Genomic DNA, 19,976 nt, shown 5'->3' with positions numbered 1-19,976 from the left:
CCCCTACTATATTTATAGGATTTTGTAGTTAAAATTATGGAGCAGCAACACTACTATCTGATCTATTCTCTTTAGGAATGATAACCCACATGTGACCTACATTTAAGATGGATGTACCAAAGGGCTGAGAATACAGCTTCCAGAATCAGACTGCCAGATTCTGGTCCTGACACTACCACCTTCTGGCTGCACAGCCTTGGAAAAGTAAGGAGCTTTTCCTTGCGCCTCAATGATCTCATCTACAAAATGAAGGTAACAATAGACCTAACTCTTAGGGGTGTGGAGAGAATTAGATAAATAACTAACTACATCAGATACAGGGAGTCCAGGCTGGGGAATAAGTTGTTTAGCAGTTATATATTAATGAGTCATGTTGGGATATGTTGCAGAAGATATGCTGGAGGCAGATGTGGAAATGTAGGCCTGGAACTCAGGGAGAACATCTGGGGAAATACAGGTTTAGGAGTCATGTCATCAACCCATAGTTATTATGTGACATCATAGGAGAGAATGAGAGTCCCAGACAGAGTGTGTAGAATGGGAAGAAAATGGTTTTAGAGAGAATATCTGGGGTCAGGATTCCAGGCATAGATGCAAAGCTCAGAAAGGGGCAGGAGAACTGTTTAGCCATTGGTACCCAGAACATAGCTGATGTCCACCAGTGTGGGCTGAGTGAGCAAATCGGTGCCTGGATCTGTCACCAGCCTTTAATCTGTTCTGTAGGATAGGAGTAAATAAAAAAAGAAAAGATTTCTCTCTGGAAGTAGCTCATGTGTGCTTAACCTAAACTAGAAAGGAGGAAAAATGGAGGAGGATTACATTCTTAGATATACATCAGAGTCTAGTTTGAAATCTAGTGATGCTTGAAATACAGTTTTTCAACCCATGAATGAATGAATTAACCCATTAGAGGGGTAGAAAACCTTTTATCATTACATACTATTTTTTTTCTCAAAAAGAATTGATCTTCATCTGCATTTCAAATAATATTTTAAAGACAAACATAATTGCAGGCATTTTATGTAAAGAACAGTGTGGCTGATTCCTATCTGTCCCATCACTCTCTCCAGGAACCCTGGGAGAGTCTAATGATGATCACCATAGCCAGAGCTTACTATGTTCTAGAAACTATGCCAGGCCCTGTATACATGTAATTTTGACAATAGAAGATGAAAAAATAAGTTCAGAAACACAAAGTAATTTGCTCAAAGTCATACAGCAAAGTTATGGAGTCTGAATTCAATCACAGACCTGACTCCAAAGTCTATACTCTTAGCCTCTGCTCTATCCTCTAAGAAATGGGAAAGAACAAAATAAATGCTACACACTGGCTGGGCCTCTGGTCTATCTGACCCCATACAGGGCAGGGTGTGGTCCAGGTCATTGTGAGTTAACACTTGCTAACCAATTGCTCTTTATTTATGGAGTAACTTGATATGCTATTTTACGAATAGCTTAATAACCTTCTTAAGGATTATAGGAATCTTATTTTGATATTTAAAATTTAACCTAAATTTCATCATTAGCCATTTATAATCTAAACACATCCACAGAACATTTTCATCATTCCAAGGTCCTCTAATTTAAAAAGGCTTTGTTTTCAAAGTAAGTGTTTAAATATGAACAAAAACTTATGATTTTGATCAAAGATAAGTACTTGTAAGGTGATTCTTAGATGCTATCCTTTACGGAACATTAAAAAATAAAACAATTCTGTCAGTATTCTTAAAAATTCATTTATCACCAAAAGGTAAAAAATGAAACAAAACAAAACAAAACAAACACATAAGAGTCTTCTTTATGTAACAGGAACCGGATATTCATAGGTGAGTTCTTTGACATTCAGTGAACGTTGGAATCTGTCTATGGTACTTATTATTTTGGCTCTTCTCTCCTCACCTAACAAGAAAAAATAAAAGCAAAGGCAGCCCAGTCTTCTGTGCTGACTGACCAGGGCCCAGATGCCTAGGAACACTTGCTGTGGGGAGCAATACAAGAGGCTTGTTAGGAAGGACAACCTCCTTGGTGCCCGCTTGGGAAGGAGCACTGGGCTGCGCAGGCGCCAACCTCCTCATCTCCACCAACCCAAAGAAGTCTGAGTTCACATCATCAGTCAGTGTCTTTGGTGGAACAAGAGTTCAAGACGCTGTTGTCCACTGATCTTAATCAGCACTCAGAGCATTCTCGTGCCAACCATGGTGTTTTTCCAGGGGTGGCTACTTACAATGGTGTAATGTTAGAATAGATGCTCAAGGATTATCCCATGTGTAGCCTTTTGCTGTGTCCTGTCAACCACACTGAGAAATTTGTGACAAAGCAGAGTTCTGGGATGGGACTGCAATGGGATACTCTGGGGTGGCTAAGAATGGGAACTATCATTTCCTTAATCTGAGAGGTCAAATAAGCTTTAATTTTCATGTCAATGTGTACTAATTGATGGTGGCTGCTGGGAACAACATGTTGACAAGAATTATAAAACCTATTTAGGTCTCAGGGTGTAACAGTGCTGTAATTAACCTATGTCTGAGATAGAAATAGGAAGAGAAAGGAGAAGAATGGTCTCCAAATATGTATTTACCAACTTTGTGCTAATAGAAGGCACAGAAATTTGCTCAAACTTACAAAAGGAATAAAGAGGTATAAAGTCTGCAGTGAAACCTAGATTTCTAGACATACACCAATGTGTACAAATAATAATGTATACCTAATGTCACATATATAATAATAGACAATATTCTAAATCTGACACACTACTTAAGCCTTTTGATACATTTAGTCCTCACAACCTCCCTTGAAGTTGATACCGTTATCATATATATTTTATACATAGGAAACAGAGTCAGAGAGGGATCGAGTAATTTACCCAAGATCTATTAACCTAGAAAGTCATAGAGCAGGATGATAAATCAGGCAGTCTGATTAAGACTTTCAGTTCTTCATATGATAGTGTATCTTTACCATTTTCCTATATGTTATTTTTTGGTCATTAGAGGAGGTCAAATTCACCTCAAAACTGTAGAGAGCCAGCTCCTGTGGTGGAATTTGCTACAATGGATTCCATTTCTCTGGAGTAAAAAAAAAAAAAAAACTTTTCCCTTTATTTCCTGTGATACCTTTTTCAAGGGCTTTCATGTCCAATTGAAATCTCTGCTTAGGGCTCTCATCAGGCCCTCTGGTACATTCTATTTGTGGTTACCACCATCTGCGCTTCTGACTCCAGGAACAAGTTAATGGATGGCTGTGGTATCAACCAAGAATCTCAGTGGCAGTTTTGACATTCACAGTTACGACTTTTGCCACCTTGGAAATTGAGGCCGCAGGGCTCATCTCCCTTGGACAGGCGTAATGTTCTTTCATAACTTTACCGGGAGGCTTGCGCCATGGCAAGAGGAATGGAGGTGAAGAATAAAGAGGAATCTTCTGTTAAGAAAGATCATTAACCATTGGTAGATTCCCCTGGGGGCCTTGAAACTCTTTCTCCAACTGGGAGTGGAGCTAGGGGTAGGGATGGTAGCTTTTTGGCCAAGGCAGAGTAGAGTGTCTCAGCCCTGCTCTGTTATGATTCCACATTCAACCTCATCATAACTTACATTGCAAGGGAATGCACACAACTCTGGATGTTTCTATTAAAATAAGAAAAATGATTTTCTGAAAAGAGATACTTTCAAACTCAATTATTTTCACGTTGGAAGATTTGCCCATCTCACTTCCAACCCTATGTAGTGAAGGGACATAAATTTAAGAAAAACTAGCAAGTGGCTGCTCAGCTGTCTCTTTCAATTGTCTTCTTTAGTCACTTGCTAATAGCTGTTAAATCTTACAGAGAAACTGTGCATCTGCCAAAAGCACAGACGAGGGAGGCCAGTAATCAGTCACAGAGTTATCCAGCTTCCCATCTCAATCCTCAGCCCTGCTCTTTGCAGAATTCTAATGTCATTTATCTTTTTTCCTCCATTTTAAATGAAGCTATCAGAGCCAATACATTTCTGGGAGGTCTTTTGATTGCCATCACAATAAGTTGTTCAGAGTGTGAATGGTGCTAAATGACATAACACATGTATTTGTGGGGCCACCCCAGTAGATTGAGATGAGCAGTCGACTTTTGTCCTCACCTACCTCCCCTGCCAACCACCCCGCCTCCCTCCAGTCCACACTGCTCACCTGTGCCCCACATTCTCACACCCATTTTGGTCCCAGGTGCAACCTCACCGCTCTCCTCTGCCCTGTCTTAGTCAAACACTTGAAGTTCATTTAGACTAACTTGTAGCTAATGTCTGATACAGGCTTGGAAAAAATAACTCATGTTTGCATGTGTTGCTTAACTGTGTTTCTGCTCTTCCCAGTGACAAACCTGTCTGGCAGATAATCTCCTGCCTGAGTTCCTGTCTTGGTAACCTCGGGCCCTCTCAGACACAGCTCTCCATACTTCTGGTTTAGAAAAAATTCTGCCTCTTAATGTCAGAATTTAATGACATCCACGGTCACATGCTGACAAAATTGTGTGATGCAAATTGTTTGCCTGGGCTACTCAACATTACGTCCTCTTGGATTGTATTGAAATTTCCACCTGACTGGCTAGGCTGTGTTTTAGCGCAGGGATTCATGATAGTGTCCCTCTAACTCTACAGCTATGGCTGTCTTACAAGAGCATGGTTTTATAATTCCAGGTCCCAGACTCTCCTAGGCTGTTCCCTAAGTTAACTGTGCAGGATCTAGCCATGACCCCAAACCTGATGGATACAGTTTTGTTAAAGAGTGCAATGGTTTCCACAATGCTGAGTCCACTGGTGAATTATTAGTTCAAAATGACCTTTGAAGGGCTGACCTAGTTGATTTTTTCTTCCTGAAAATATTTTCTCCTCTGGGTTTCATACAACTTAGTGTAACTATTTCTTTTGAGTCTCCTTTGCTAGTTCCTGACTTCAAATATTAGTGTGTTCCAGAGCCCACTTCTTGGAATTTTTCTCTTTTCTATCTTTAATTATTCCTTTGGTGTTTGCTCTCATCCAGTCTCATGGCTTTGAGTACCATCTACATACTGTTGACTCACAGATGTGGGCACCCAGTCCAGACCTCCCACTGAACTCCCGATTGGGTATCCATCTGTCTATTTGACATCTTCACTTGGATGCGTAACAGATATCTCAACCTTAGTAAGTCCAAAAGCTACACTTCTAATCTCTACCACCTACCTTGGCCTACTGTAACCTCTGCTGTGAGTGTTCCTTGGCTCACTCAGCTGCAACTTCATATGTCCAGATGCTCAGTACAAAATCCTTGGAGACATCTATGGTAGACAGTCTGACCATCATCAGTTCCTTCTGTCCACCCATCAAGAGGTGAAGTCTATGCTCCTCATCTTACATATGGACTGGCCTTGTGACTTGCTTTGATGAATAGAATATGTGACAGATGTGACATTGTACAATTTCCAACCCAGATTTTACAAGGATAGGCAGCATCTTCTTCCTTCTTGAACTAAGTCACTATGTGAAATTCTGACTAATCTGAGCCCTCTGTGCTGTGATAAAGTCTAAGCTTACTGCAGAGCAAAATCATGTGGAGAAAGATGCTTGGCCACCACAGCCGTTCTAGCCATCCCCAGCTGATGTACCAGATATGTAAGTGTAGAAGCCATCTTGCACCCCACACAGAACAGAACCACTCAACTGAGCCCAGCTCAGATTGCTGGATATGACAAATAATACATTTTTAAGCCAGTAAATTTTATGTAGCAGTGGAAAATAATATCCTTGACTCTGTACTTTCTCTTACAGTCCACATTCAATCTGTCAGTAAGTCTGTTGGCTCTGCTTTCAAAATATATCCATAACATAACCATTGTTTTCATCTCAGATGCTACCACTTCATCTGAGTCACCAAAATCTCCTGCCTGTTTTCCCATGTTCCTCCCTCGTTCTTTTATAATCTGTTCTCAACATAAAGCTAAAGTGACCCTTTAAAATTTAAGTCCTGTCATGGTACTCCTTTGCTTAAAACCTTCCAAAAACCCTCCTTTTCACTCAGAGTAAAAGCCAAAGAACTGCAATGGTCTACAAGGCTTTACATGACTTGGTGTCCCCCATTAAATCTCTACAATTTGCTTGGGGAAAATCGGCCTCATTCCTTTTTCTTAACCACATGGGCATGTTTTTGCTTTAGGGCCTTCATGCTGCTAGTTGCTCTTCACAGGACACTTTTCTCCCAGGTAAAACCTTACCTGCTTATCATCTCCTTCAAATCTTTGCTCATATGTTACCTTCTCGGCTAGGTCTTCATGGACCACCCTATTGTAAATTGCAACACTTATCCCCTTCCCACTCCTTTATACCTCTTTCCTTGCTTTACATTTTCTTTAACACCTACCTTCTAACTTATGGTTAATTCCATTGTTTATTTTTCTTTATTTTCACTTACCTCACACTTGAAGACCAGGTCAGGGGTTCTTACACATTTGGTTAGCCGATATATTTTCAGTTCCCAGAACAAACTCCAGTAGGTGTTTTGTTAATTACTTGGTGAGATTGTATCAATGAATCTTTGTTTTCTTCTCCTCCTATAAACCCACTAAGTGTCTCTAATATAGGCTGAATTTGGTCAATCCCTGAATCAGCTCTGTTTATAGAGGCTTAGAGATAAGTCATTCTTCGAGGCTTTGAGATTGTGTGGTCCATTCAAAATTGCTGGGATCAGAAATTCTTCTCCAAGTCGCCATCATTCTACCATATACTCTTAGGACTGACCCCATGTGAAATTCTTATTTTGTCTTTCATCTCTCTCTGACTCTCTCTCTCTCCCTCTCTCTCTCTCTGTCTCTATCATTTTGAGTTGTGGCTAACATTTGGTTTCTCTCTGGGCTCCTGATAAATTCTGGTGGTGCTATCTCAAGATCCATCGTGCAGACCAGCTGACTGGGTTGTGTAGTTGCCTTCCCAGACTTTTTCAGTCAATATCCCAGGACTGGAGCTTTGTTCTGGATCTGGGTCTATGCCCAATAATCATAACTTGGCCACTGGATGACAACTCTCTCTGGCCAGGCTGAGTATACAATATCTGTCTGATAACTGCCTGCCCACAGTATTCTCATCTACACACAAAGTTATTTTTTCTTGTTTTTTATTTCTTCAGCATTATATTAAAAATAATATGTTTGATTTTTCAGTTAAAATGGATGTCTGGTATTACTTATTTCTTTCACAGTATCTTTATGTGTTTTTTTATGCCACATGTTTCAATTGTTTTACACTCAATTTAGTTTGTATTTTCAAATATTAATCATATAATATTTCTTTTCTTAACCCTTTAAACATGGGATGTGCTACGTTGAGTGTAGGTAATAAAGAGTAAAAAAAATGAGAAAAACAAAGTCTTCAGCAAATCAAGCAATTAGAAGTTACAGTTCTACTTAAGTTCTTCTAGAATTGTCACAATATCATAATAATGCCTTCACCCTGATGTTGTGGATAGCTTTAGTAAGAATAGCACTTAAGGTGCCTGTAACAGTTGCTAGGCAATCCAACTCAAAATGCTATTTCACACATGATTATCTGTATTTTGTGGGTCATCCTCTGCTTCCTTTTCAAACTTAGTTATTGGTTGGTGTATCATTTTCTTAAAAGTACATCCTGATACATTTACTGTACCCAGACTCATTATGACTAGCTGTCCTGCAGTAATAGATTCTCTCTGTTAAGAGTCAGGAACACAAAACCTCTGCCTTCTCTTTCTGTCATGTACTACATACTGCACACTGAGGCTATAACCTGTGCTTTATTCAAAACTATTATGTTACTATTTGTAGCTCACTACACTATGCCCTTTTAAAGCAGCAGCAGCAGCAGCAAAGTGGCTGAAATACAGCTTTAACTACAAGGGGACAGTTATTGTCAGGCAAGCACCATTGTCTTACTACTGGCTCACTAATCTGTAGTCAGAAGAACTGCCATCCCCAGGCATTCATGATTAGTTATTTTATTGCACCACTTTAAGGGCTCATAAATTTTGACTTTTTTGTTTTTGAAGATCAGATGACTTCAGCTGCTCTCCTCCCTGCACCCTGCTCCTTCCACTCCTCTCTGCACTGTTCACTCCTAATCCTGCAGTTAGCCCTGGCAGGGACCACTTCTCCATGTAGGGCTGTTGGCCTGAGCTGAACTGTAAGACAAATGTTAATGAAGTTGCCCTTTTAGAAAATTAACATTTTAATAACCATGATGACTAAGAGTCTAGTTCTAAAGATGAAGGGCTGTATCTGTTTAACTGATTTTACACAACAGTGAACACAAAATTCCTCATTCTTGCCTGTGTGAGTGCTTTTGTGTTTATCATCTATCACTGGTAAAATCTGCTTTTAAAATCTGTCTCTCTCTCTTTTGGGTTATCAGATTCTTATTAAAGAAAATTTGCATTAAGTACTAAAGTTGTAATAAAAATATTATCCATATCCTCACTGTCCAAAGACAATTACAACTGATATATTGACCTCTATTTTTTTCTTTGCATATATTTGTTTCATTTGTACATAGTTTTGTTTTTCTGTTTCTATAATACATACTGTTTATGTAATTAGATGCTATTATATATGCTGCATATATAATTTTGCTTTTTTTTTCTACTCATATCTTAAATCTTTTCTCTTGTAACTTGAATACCTTGTGAACACTCCATCTACTGGGTGTGTCATATCAATTACTGCATAATATTTTGGTTGAATCAGATTACTCAATATTATAAATAAAACTGTAAAGAACATCTGGGAATAATTTCTTTTTTTTTTTATATTTTAAATATTTGGGACTATTTACTTAGACATACTTCCAGGAATGGAATTACTTAGTCAAAAGATATGAAAGATATGAATATGAATATTTTAAGATACTGGATAGCGTTTGAAGGAATAAAGACATAAACTTGATAATGAAACACCTACACCTTACTTTACTCTCTGGATTAGAAAGTAAATAGCAGAAACCCAGAATGTTAGAAATGGGAATAAATTAAGAAATGATTTAATGATTCCTTCATGTTATTCTGAGAAAACTGGGCTTAAAAGAGGTTAGATTGCTTATAATTACATATGTGGCACAGGCAGGTAGTAGCAGACACAGGACGTGGTTGCAGGTTTCCAAACTTACAATTCAGTGCACCTTCTAATGACCACTAATATGTTTTCAGACTGAGTAATTCTGAAACATAAGTGGAGATTTTGCTGGAGAGAAGATATTTCAAACAAATACTAAAGTGCAAACTATACAGCAACTCGGTTTCATTTGCAATGTAATGTTCTTAACTCAGAACAAGCTCCTTGTCCTTTGATTCCAGCAAAGAATAAACATACATTAAATACATTTCAATACTTCAATTTGGAAGGATATCCCCCAGTGCTCTATTCTGGTATTTAACAATACCAATAGGATGAATTATCAATCATGTCATCATTCCACTAGAAAGGAATTTTGAAAGTTTAATAGAGTCAATTAATTTCCAAAAGGATGAATTTTAGTTCAAAGAATTTATCATGCACAGCTGACTGATAATCTGGTGAGACTATGTTGCCTTTTTTGCCCTCATCTGTCTAGATATCAAAAAAGGAAGCATTTGTTTTTTAGTACTTAACTCAGTCAGAAGAATTATTCTTGCAAAGACATAAAAAGTTTTATGTAATTTTTACAAGAAAATTGTGAACTATTTTCTAATGAATATATTTAAAGCCAATCAAAGTTTATAACAAACTTATAAACTTCACTTTTTTATTGTGCAGAACTTGCTTATAATTAAAACTTTAGAATAAATCTTTCTATAACTCAACATTTTCTATTACCTTAAAATTTGTGATATTTTCAAACTTTAATTGACCAGGGGGAAATACTCTTTTATAAAGTAATTTTTTATAAGATACTTTTTTATAAAGATGGTAGAATTAGTTAATTTTATAAAATAGCCATATGTGGTTTAAAAAAACAATGACATTGTAAAGGTGAGACAATATAATAGAGGAAAAAGAGCTCTTTAATTTCTCACTAATCCAATCACATCCATCTATATTATACATATTCATTTTATCCTCTCCTCTCTTCATTTTGTATGGGCTGACATTCTTCTACATCATGACACTTTTCTTCCTACTTTTTTTCCAGTTGTTAGAAAATAAGCAGTCAGTCTGGTCATAAAGCATCTTCCTATGTGTGATGGGAATGTTACAGAAGCCCTGGTGCTTCAGAGGAGCAGTCAGTGAAGCAGTACAAAGGTTAACCTCTGGGGCAGGAGTGTAATAAAAGGAGTTTCCATCAGTCTAACACAAGCCAGTCTTTAATTATCACTCCCAATTGTACTTTAAAAAATTGATACAAAAACCTAAGAACTTAAAACTAATACTTCCTTTTGAAAATAAGGGAAGAGATTTCCCTCCCCTCCTTTTGAGCATTTACTTTAGAAAACTTGTCATTGTAAGGACTTTCTTCTTTCTTTGAAATGTATATAAATCATTTTGAAGATTAGATAGGGCTTTATGACCTAGGCGTGTCTATTCTCTAGGACCCAGGAGCCATCTCTTTGAAATTTAAGTATCAAGGGAGATAGCATGCCTATCTCCCCATTTCTGTGGGAAGGTAGGAGTCTAATTTAGGTGTTCCAAGGTGTGAAACTACTACCTGTCACAAAGATATGAGAAGGTTAATTTTCCTCTGGATAAATCCAACTACCAATTGGTTAACACAGATGGTCACCCTAATTACCTGGTGAATTTACAATGAACTATGCATGATGAATGGTGCTGTCAGGCCTCTTACTTGAGGAATAGTTATGTATATCCTGAGAACATGTATGAAATGGGTTATAGCTGCTTCAGGATATAAAAGAGTGAGATTTCTTTCTGTCTTTGCAATCTCTTAGTGGATTACCTGTGATGAGTATGGCATTCTGAATTAATGCTTATTCAATAATAAGTATTTTCTTTCTCTACTAACTGTGCAGAGGATTTCTGGGTTTGGAGAAGATTTTGTTTTTAATTATAGTAAAAACAGTGTAAAGAGAGGGTATCACTCCCACAGTAAAAATTTTTTAGGCTTTAATTTGATTTCTTTAAAAGTAGGACTTTAGATACATTTCAATTTTTTTTCATGCTCCCTTCCATGTAATCTTGTAGAATAGGCAACCTATTCTGGAATTTTTAATTTATGTATAGATTGAGAAGATGGAAATTATATGAGCCCTTTTGGGTAAAAGAGGAATAAACTAACTCTTCAAAAATAAACACAAACAACTTAGATTAGAAGCTCATGGCCTTAAACTCTCTACCAAGGGCTATCTTAAAATAACACGTTATTGTAATGATCAAAAAAATAAAAGAAGGAAAACATATGAAATCAGCACTGATAGTGAAGATACTCCATCTTGTTGACCAAGCAAGATGTCTTTTGGAAGATAAAATCCAGAAAGCACCTTCCTCCAGGCAGGGAACACTTCCCCAGTGACCCAGCCATGAGAGATGCTCACCATCCTCCTATGCTCTGGTGGAGACCAGAAGTGTTACTGTCAGTGCTCTAACTCTAATATCCCATCATGAAAGTCTGAAAAACACAGAGTGAGGCACAGGGAATATATAACACCAATACAATAACACCTGAGTACTCTTGATGAGGAGGCTTTGATTCAACAGAAAACCCTGTTTTCACAAATGAAAGAAAACAACTATTTCATGACAGGCAGGAGCTTCTAAAGTATGGTAAAACTACCAGCTAGAAGAAAAGAGTTGTGTGTCTTAATCTACACCTGCCAACTGTGAGGATGAGGTGAAATTGCAGCACTTTCTCTCCCATGCTAGGTTTGTCATTCCTTTTCCATTTCTCCCAATTTCAGAGGAAGAATATTAAGTAAAAGGTCAAGAGGCCTCTGTATGAAAGGTCATAAACATCTAAGCATGGTCTTTTTTCTTCCAGTCTCTGGGACTGGGTAGACAAGAAAACCAAGGGCTCAGCCCTCTCCTCCCAGCATGCAGTTATGTGGGTAATTTGAGCTAGCCATTTGGGGGCATCACTCTTTCTGAGTTTCATGCAGTTTGTCCCAGGATGGTAAACTGCTTTGGGAGAAGCAGAAAGAAAGACTGTGTGGCTTGTTCTACTGCAGTTTATCCTTGGCTTTGTTGAGAGACTTCATAATAAAACTCCCATTAGTTTAAAAATATTGTGTGTGTGTGTGTGTGTGTGTGTGTGTGTGTGTGTGTGTGTGTATGTGTATGTGTATTGTATAACTGCTACTGAGGGTGGTATCTACTATGCTGTTTAAATGATTTCATATACGATTAATAATTCTCTCAGAAGAGAGAATTAGGGAAAAAATAGTTTCTCATCACAGATTGGAGTACTCTCTTTTAATAGATGATTACATAAATTATCATGTACCCCCTTTTTGCATTGACTGCTAGAAATCTCATGGATAAGTTTGATGCCCAATTTTAATACCTTATTATTACATACATTTTCTAAGTATAATTTGCCTGATCCTACCCACCTGCCCCACTCCTAACTCATATCTTGTTCTTGGCTCTTACCTCTTCTTAAAATTTGTTGTATCATTTGGCTTCCTTTGATTTTATCATAAATTGCCTCAAATCAAACAAATAGAACTGTAATGTTTCAAAAAGCCCTAGAGACAAATTCTCTGCATCAAGGACTGTAACATCCAGTCTCCTTATACAAGTACCATGTTATTTCTATATGCAAGAAAATATTCATGGATATTTATGCATTAAAAACATAACAGAAGACTGCAAATAGGTCATCCTTTAACCTAGTAGAGAATCGCCTGCAGCAGAACTATTTAATGTGTATTGTGTCAGCATTTCTTTTACACATTTCACATTAGAAGGTTTATAAATTACATTCACTTAGTATTGAAATACGAGGTGTATACTATAAGTAAGTGTAATTCTTTTTTTTTAAAGTCTTCTCTTTAGGCAGTTATAAGAAACATTAAACTATTTAGTTAACCATGCAAATTTTAGCAACATTATCATAGCTCACAGCTCATTTTAAATAACTTCTTAAAATAATTTATTATAGACATTTTCTTTGAATCATCATAATAATGAGAATAACTAAAATGTGGAAAATATCTGTAACAGTTCCAGGCTCCTTAAACACATGTCGTCTTTCAGGAAACTTTTCTTCTTCCTTTATGCAGCTGGAAAAGCTAAGGAATAAGAGATCTAATTCGAACCACTTGTGAAGCTTTGCCAGTTTTAGGATCCAGGCCACTTAACCCTCTCTTCATCAAGCATATGCACAATTCTGAAGCATCCACAAAGTGAGTGTTTGGAACCTTTTCTGCTTCAGCAGCATTTTATGTTTGCTTGGGAAGTGTGAATTAAAGAGAAGACACCCTCAGTTACCCAGATATATGGATGTTCAGCTTTGAGTTTTGGAAGTAGGCACTGTTTTGTACATTTCTCTTGTGGATATTGACAACTACACTTTTCATGATAGTAAGTTCGTTGCCCAGGAAAGATTGGGTCAGGAGCAAAAAGAGATCGTAGTTGCTACACAGACCCAGCAACAACTGAATTTTAAGTTGAACCTTGTAGGCATGTCAATGTTGGGCTTGTATACATTTCAGGACAGGATGCATTAGTGCAGGGGATAGGAATACATTTCCCTGTCCTCCTCACAGTCCGTTTAAAAACCACAGAGCCCATTCCTAGACGGCTTCCTGAGTGGACTCACCTGACTATGCAGGTGAAATGGAAGCCTTTACCAGTGCAAAGGGAGGCACTGACACTGGAAGGATTAAACTTCTGAAAGTGAATTTTCCTTGACATTATAAAAGAAGACGTAAAATAAATAAAATAATCAATAGAGAATTGATAAACATTTCTCAGCAAACAGAGCAAGTTAATGCAGTGGAGATGTCCGGGTCATTTTTCCTCCATAATGATGTTTGGTATTTAGCATTAGCTGAAATTAGCTTCTATTGCTTTCATTTCTATTGTCAAGGTTCTATGAGACACTGTGGGTCACCCGAGGGTCTCCCTTTCCCATGATGTGCCAGAGTTACCATGAAGGAAGAAAATAGAACTCATGTAGGTCAAGTGGTAAACAAATTACCAGAGATATTTTGCTGTAGAGTCACGTTGCTCGGTTCACACTCTGAAAGTTTTTTGATCATTGACATTCCTATAATGTAACCCGCATTCATGGCTATCACCTCTAAGTGTGGTGATCTTAAAATGGTAATACTATAGGTTACCCTGTGACAATCTTAAGGAGTCTTAAAGGTACTTGCATTGGCAATCTTGATTCCCATGGCCATCTCTGTGAGGTGAGAAGGTTGCTTTGAAAATCAACTGTATACAACAATAAAACCATGTTTGGGAATAATGTCTAGTAATATCCATGAAATGAGTGGGATGAAACTTGGAGTTTTATGTGTCTTACTGAGCTGTGCTCCCGGTGACCCAGAGGGTTTCCTCTTGGTGTTAAAACCTGTGCTGTTCAGCTCTGATAAATAATATCTGTGTGCTCTGGTTGTCAGCTTTACTCACATCAGAGGGGAAAGGTCTGTCTCCTTTGCAAGCAGAAGCAAAACCATCATACAGTTATTCTTATTTAGCAATTGTTTAGCATTAATTGGAACTTGGCATGCTGGGAAACTCACTTTATTTCACAGCACCATAGACACTGTGTAATGTTCAAAGCACATTTGAAGCAGCAATTTATTAAAAGTTACAATATTCTTTCTAGAGAATGGATTTGCTATTCACCATTAGGACTAGATCCAATATTTATGGAATGTTCACAAATGCTTCATTATGTGTCATTTACAAATAGCCTCTAATAGGAGACATTTTCATTATAAGTGCTATTTTAATGAATTGTCTGTCTCTATGGATTCATGTGCAAGACTGCAATAATTTCTTTTTACTTCCTTCCACCAACCCCAAACATGACCCTGCTGCTGCTCATCATGCCTTTCCTATTTCTTCGGCAGAATCATGTGATCATTCCCCTAGAAACCTTGGATGTATCTGTGACTCTCACTCACACCCCATTTCCAGTCACTCATCATATTAAAATGGCTCCTTGTTGCCTGCAGAATAAAAGCCAAATGTCCTTAGTCTGATAAGCAGCCAGATAAGGATGCTGACAGCCTGAGTCACCATAGCATGGTGGTCCGAGTGGTCTATCCTAGCTCTCGCCATAAGATTCTCATCTTCATCTCTGTGTCTGTGTCCCTGCAAATGTTCTCTGGCTGGCATGCCCTTCTTCCCGTTTGTCTGCAGAGTGAATGCCTGCGTTCAGAAGTTGCTCGAGAGGCATCCAGACTTTTCACTCCCTGTCTACCAGGCAGAATCTATAACTCTCTCACTTATTTCCTTATAGAAATGTATGTATACTTCATTTATGTTCCTTATATATATGTATATCTAACTCATGGATAAGATATTAATATATTAAAGCTTTACTCAGTTTTTTAAAAATTGTGTCTTCTATGTGTACCATGTTAACTTAACACATGACAAAATCTTAGTGAAGGTTGTTTGGCTAAACTGAAAATCCTGTTAAAAGAAGTAACAAATCAAAGCAATGCCTCAGTGAATATTCTATGTAAATACTACTTTGTGGTTGATGATGCAGGTAAAATGGACATAAGTTAAGAAGAAAGTCTGATAGCAGATCACTGACATCCCTAATAGTGTAAATAGATATAGAGACATAGTAGTTTAGGGCACAAGATAGATCAGAGGTTACCTATAACCATAAAATTAGTTTACTTTTATTTTATTTTGCTCTCTCCTTGTCCTTCAGCCTTGGCATTTTCTGTGCCATTTGTCTAGAAGAACAGCCACCTTAGTGCTTAGACCATAGTAGACTCACAATAAATATGTCTTGTATGAAAGAATGAATGAATGAACAAATGAAATTGTTCCAGCTCTTTCATTTTACAGATAAGGAAACAGACCCAAAGATGTAAAAAATAGGAAAGCAGAAACCACCTCTTTTCAAGCTGCTACTATATTCCCCACAATGAGCTAAGTGCTTTCATCTCAATTATTCCATTTTACAGTATCAAGAAAAATTATACAACTATTATGTTAGATAAAGAACTTGAATCTCAAAACCTTTGCCCTATGATCACACAGATTGGTGGTAACTCTTGTTCTTATACTATGTACAGTGTGCAGGCTTTCTTTTGCCACCTGCTGGCATGATAATCATGGACAGAAACATAATTGATTATTGGTTTTGGTGGGTAGGATCTCTGCTTTTTAGGATCTGCATTGTTTAGATGGTAGCAGTAAATACAGGGAGTTGTGATCAAGTGGCAAGGTCTTTAGAGTTGAAAGCTGAAAAACAGTATTCAGTTCCTAATCTTGTTACCTTTCTTCGGGCAAATCCTTTATTGCCTTGGAAACTTAGTTTTCTCATCTATAAAGCAAGGCAAATAATACCAACCCTGTGGAGTTCTGTGGTGAACAGATGAATAATGACTATGAAAACACATTTTGTCTACATAAAAGTAAAGTATTATTATTATTAAGCTTATGTAAGAATGAGGGCACGTGTATGAAAGGGCTTTCTCGGCTGCACGTTCACTCTCTTTTGTTCCCTCTGTTATCATTTTGCAATTTCATAACATCCCAGCCTTCTTTTGTGTAAACAGATGAAAATAGGATAAATAAATCTTTCCCCACTAATATGATTTGTATACAATATATCAGATTTAAATAAACTTCTGCTTCTAATTCTTCTGAATTCACAATTCAGCAAAACTTAGTAATAGAGAAATAACAGTTAAAAAGGCATTTGTTTCTTGTCATAAGCTTCTATTCTTGTAAGAAAATCAAAACACTCCAAGAACAGGGAAAATATGAAAATTAACATCATCGCACAGACACTGGTAGCTCTTTGATGAGAATAAAAGCCACTGACAGCTTCTTCTGGTAATAATTGAAATTATGACTTTTCAAACGTTCTGCATTAGCTGCAGCTCTATGCATAAATTTTAAAATCAATCTGATCAAAAATTATTTGCATTTCTCAGTTTTTTAAACATTGTCTTCTACCTCAAACAAGGTACAGAAAGCATCATTTGCCTTTTGTTGATGACTTCATCTCTGACCTTTAACATAAATACTGTCTTATGACCAATTATCAACAATTGTTAAGTCCTGTAGCTTTCCTTTTTTATATAAAAAATTTTATTAAAATTAAATAAATGTACACAGCCAAAGTGAAAACAGCAATTAAGATATATTTCCAATGTATTTTTTAAGATCGCTGATGGTCATACATTCGAGAATCCTGGGACATTAGGCTTGAAAAGGACCTTAAAACTCATCTAGTTCTGACCCTTTTATTTTATAGCTCGAGAAATGAAGCTGTGAGTGGCTGAAAAGGAGATTTTCTAATTTTCTGAGAACAAAGACAAGGAAACAGCTCCAAACTATCTTTTGAGCACTCTTCTTGCTCTACTATATCAGAATATAATCAATTTCGATATGTATAACTCAATTCTCCTTTATCCAAATGACATCAGGAAAAAGGGGGCCTTGTTCAGCACTTACATTAGCTTTTTGGATGTGGACACTGACAGAATGAAGATTATGTATCTGGGACAGGACCAAATAAATTGGATGATAGGAGATCTCAATAGCCTGGAACAATTGGCTAAGTCTAACAAAAGGGAATTTAACAGAGAGAGATGCAAAGTCAGCACTTAGATTACAAAAAACAATGGCAAAACTACATGAAGTGGGACATATGGCTTAGCGGCAGAGCACTATTTTTTTTTTTAAAGTGGCCGTTTTTAAAGGAACCAAAATTTCCATGAGTTTAATCTTGACGTCTTCTCCAAATCAACTGAATTTTCCGTAACCTAATAGAAGTATATATAGAACAATAAAGATGCTAAGTATAGTCTACTCCGTCTACCTGGAATTGAGATTATAGGCATACACACTGATAAACTGGGGCATGTAGAGGAGAAAGACCACAGTGTTAAGTTGACTCAGATCCAAATATATGAGGAAAGTTTAAAGGAACAGTTAATGCCTCTCTAGAAATGAGAAGGATTACATTTGTTTTTTGGTGAAATGGAGATGAAATGAACATGTCCTTTGTAACAAAGAGGCTGAGTGATCTGTTGGAAAGAACTCAGGGCATGGCATCAGAAAGCATGAGTTTGAGTATTGGCACCATCACTTATCAGTGGTGTGACCTAGGAAAGATCTCTAAGAAACTGCATATCAGGCTCTTGATCTGTAAGATGAAGAGTAGCAATATCTACATTGCAGGATTGCTGTGAAAATTAAATTAAATTAAATAGCATATGTAAAATATGTGTAGTACATGGCATGCAGTAGTTAACAAATATTAACCTTTCCACCACTTGTTAGGTAGAGTCATGAGAGATTTTTATTAGATTTTATTAGAGGAATATCTTGTAGAAGGGTTGTTTAAGCAAAGATGAAAAGGTTAGGCAAGATCGCTGCCAATGCTGCTTGATGTATTTATATTTTGGCCACGAGCATTTTGTTGTACTTTATGCCAGTTAGAATTGCTTTTCAAAATATTTGATTCCTTATAGGTTATATTGCCTTTTAAAGTTGAAAGAATTTTTCACTACTACATATCATAAAATAGTGTTTGCTTACTTACCTATAAAGTGCAGAAAGGGGCCTCTTATTTCCAGGTTTTGGTCTGTATGGTTTGGGTTCTCCTGCCATGTTGATATCTGAAAGCATAAAATAAAATAGTACTGATTAAGAAAATATTAAACCTTTTGAGAAAAGTAAATCATGAAGTTGTATTTTTATTTTTGTCATTTGTCTATGCAAATGTTATATGCCATTAATTCATTCACAGGTATCTATTGAGCAACTCCTCTAGGCCAGGCACTGTTTAAGACACATCATGCACCAAACAGGGTAGATCCATGCCCTTGTGGGACTTATCTTCTATGGGGAGGGGGCTTGAGAGATAGATATTAAACCACAAACATAACAAATAAGAAAGCTATATAACATATCTGAAGGTGAAAAGTACTATGAAAAAAAATGTTGAACAAGGTGGGGGATCAGGAATTCTTACTAAAAATAGAAAGAGTGAGAGACAGAGAGAGAGATTGAGATATCCTACTGATCTGGAGTTTTGCCAGGAACGTCTCAGTTTGTATAGACATTTTCATGGAATAAAGCTTTGTTCCTAAGAGGAATTGTTATATTTTCTTTGGTGATGTCTTCTCCAAGTGTTAGAAGGGTGGAACTGTAAAGCATACCAGCTTTACTGTGGAAACAACAAAATGCACTCAGCAACTGGAATGTGCAGTTACAGAGTTCTGGGGTGATCAGAAGGAATAAAGAGCACATCTCTTGTCTTCATGAACTAAAACTATAATAAAGTCTCTAAGATAAGACAAGAAGATGCTTAAGTACATGACAAAAGAGTATTTTCAAATAATTGACCAATCCTAATCTTAAAAAAAATGTGTAAAACTGTTATGAGGTTGGGTGGTAAAGGCTTGGGAAATGACATAAACAATTTGATTTAATAAAGTTAAAATTTTAAGAGGATGATAAAAAAAGAAAATCTAAAGGAGGTGAACTTCAAGAAAACTTTGAAAGAAGTGAGGGACATTATTCTGACAGAAAAGAAAGGTAAAGTTCTATTTCTTGTACAGGGGACTAAATATGCTGTCCGGGGATGGATGAGCCACCCATCAGTAAAAACAACCAAAATGTCTAGATGAAATACAATGTCATCTCTCTTTAACTTAATTTTTATTGGTGTATAGTTGATTTACAATGTTATGTTAGTTTCTGCTGTACAGTAAAATGAATCAATTACACATATATACATATCCACTCTTTTTGGATTCTATTCCCATATGGGTCATTATAGAGTACTGAGTAGAGTTCCCTGTGCTATACAGTAGGTTCTTGTTAGTCATCTTTAACATTAAAGGATAGGAAACATATGCTC

General features: G+C 37.0%; 1 protein-coding gene across 1 annotated transcript in view; it reads right to left on the bottom strand.

Annotated features, from left to right (window-relative positions):
• RALYL (RALY RNA binding protein like) overlaps window positions 1-19,976 on the bottom strand; it is a 450,880-nt gene that overhangs the window by 112,148 nt on the left and 318,756 nt on the right. Inside the window, exon 2 of the mRNA XM_019926336.3 lies at window positions 18,654-18,729. Within this exon, the coding sequence (XP_019781895.2) occupies window positions 18,654-18,729 (76 nt within the window). The remainder of the gene's footprint in view (window positions 1-18,653; window positions 18,730-19,976) is intronic.

The sequence above is a fragment of the Tursiops truncatus genome, chromosome 17 (genome assembly GCF_011762595.2).
Source record: "Tursiops truncatus isolate mTurTru1 chromosome 17, mTurTru1.mat.Y, whole genome shotgun sequence".
NCBI lineage: Eukaryota > Metazoa > Chordata > Mammalia > Artiodactyla > Delphinidae > Tursiops > Tursiops truncatus.
Note: the sequence above shows the minus strand (reverse complement) of the source record. Positions and strands in the feature narration are given on the sequence as shown.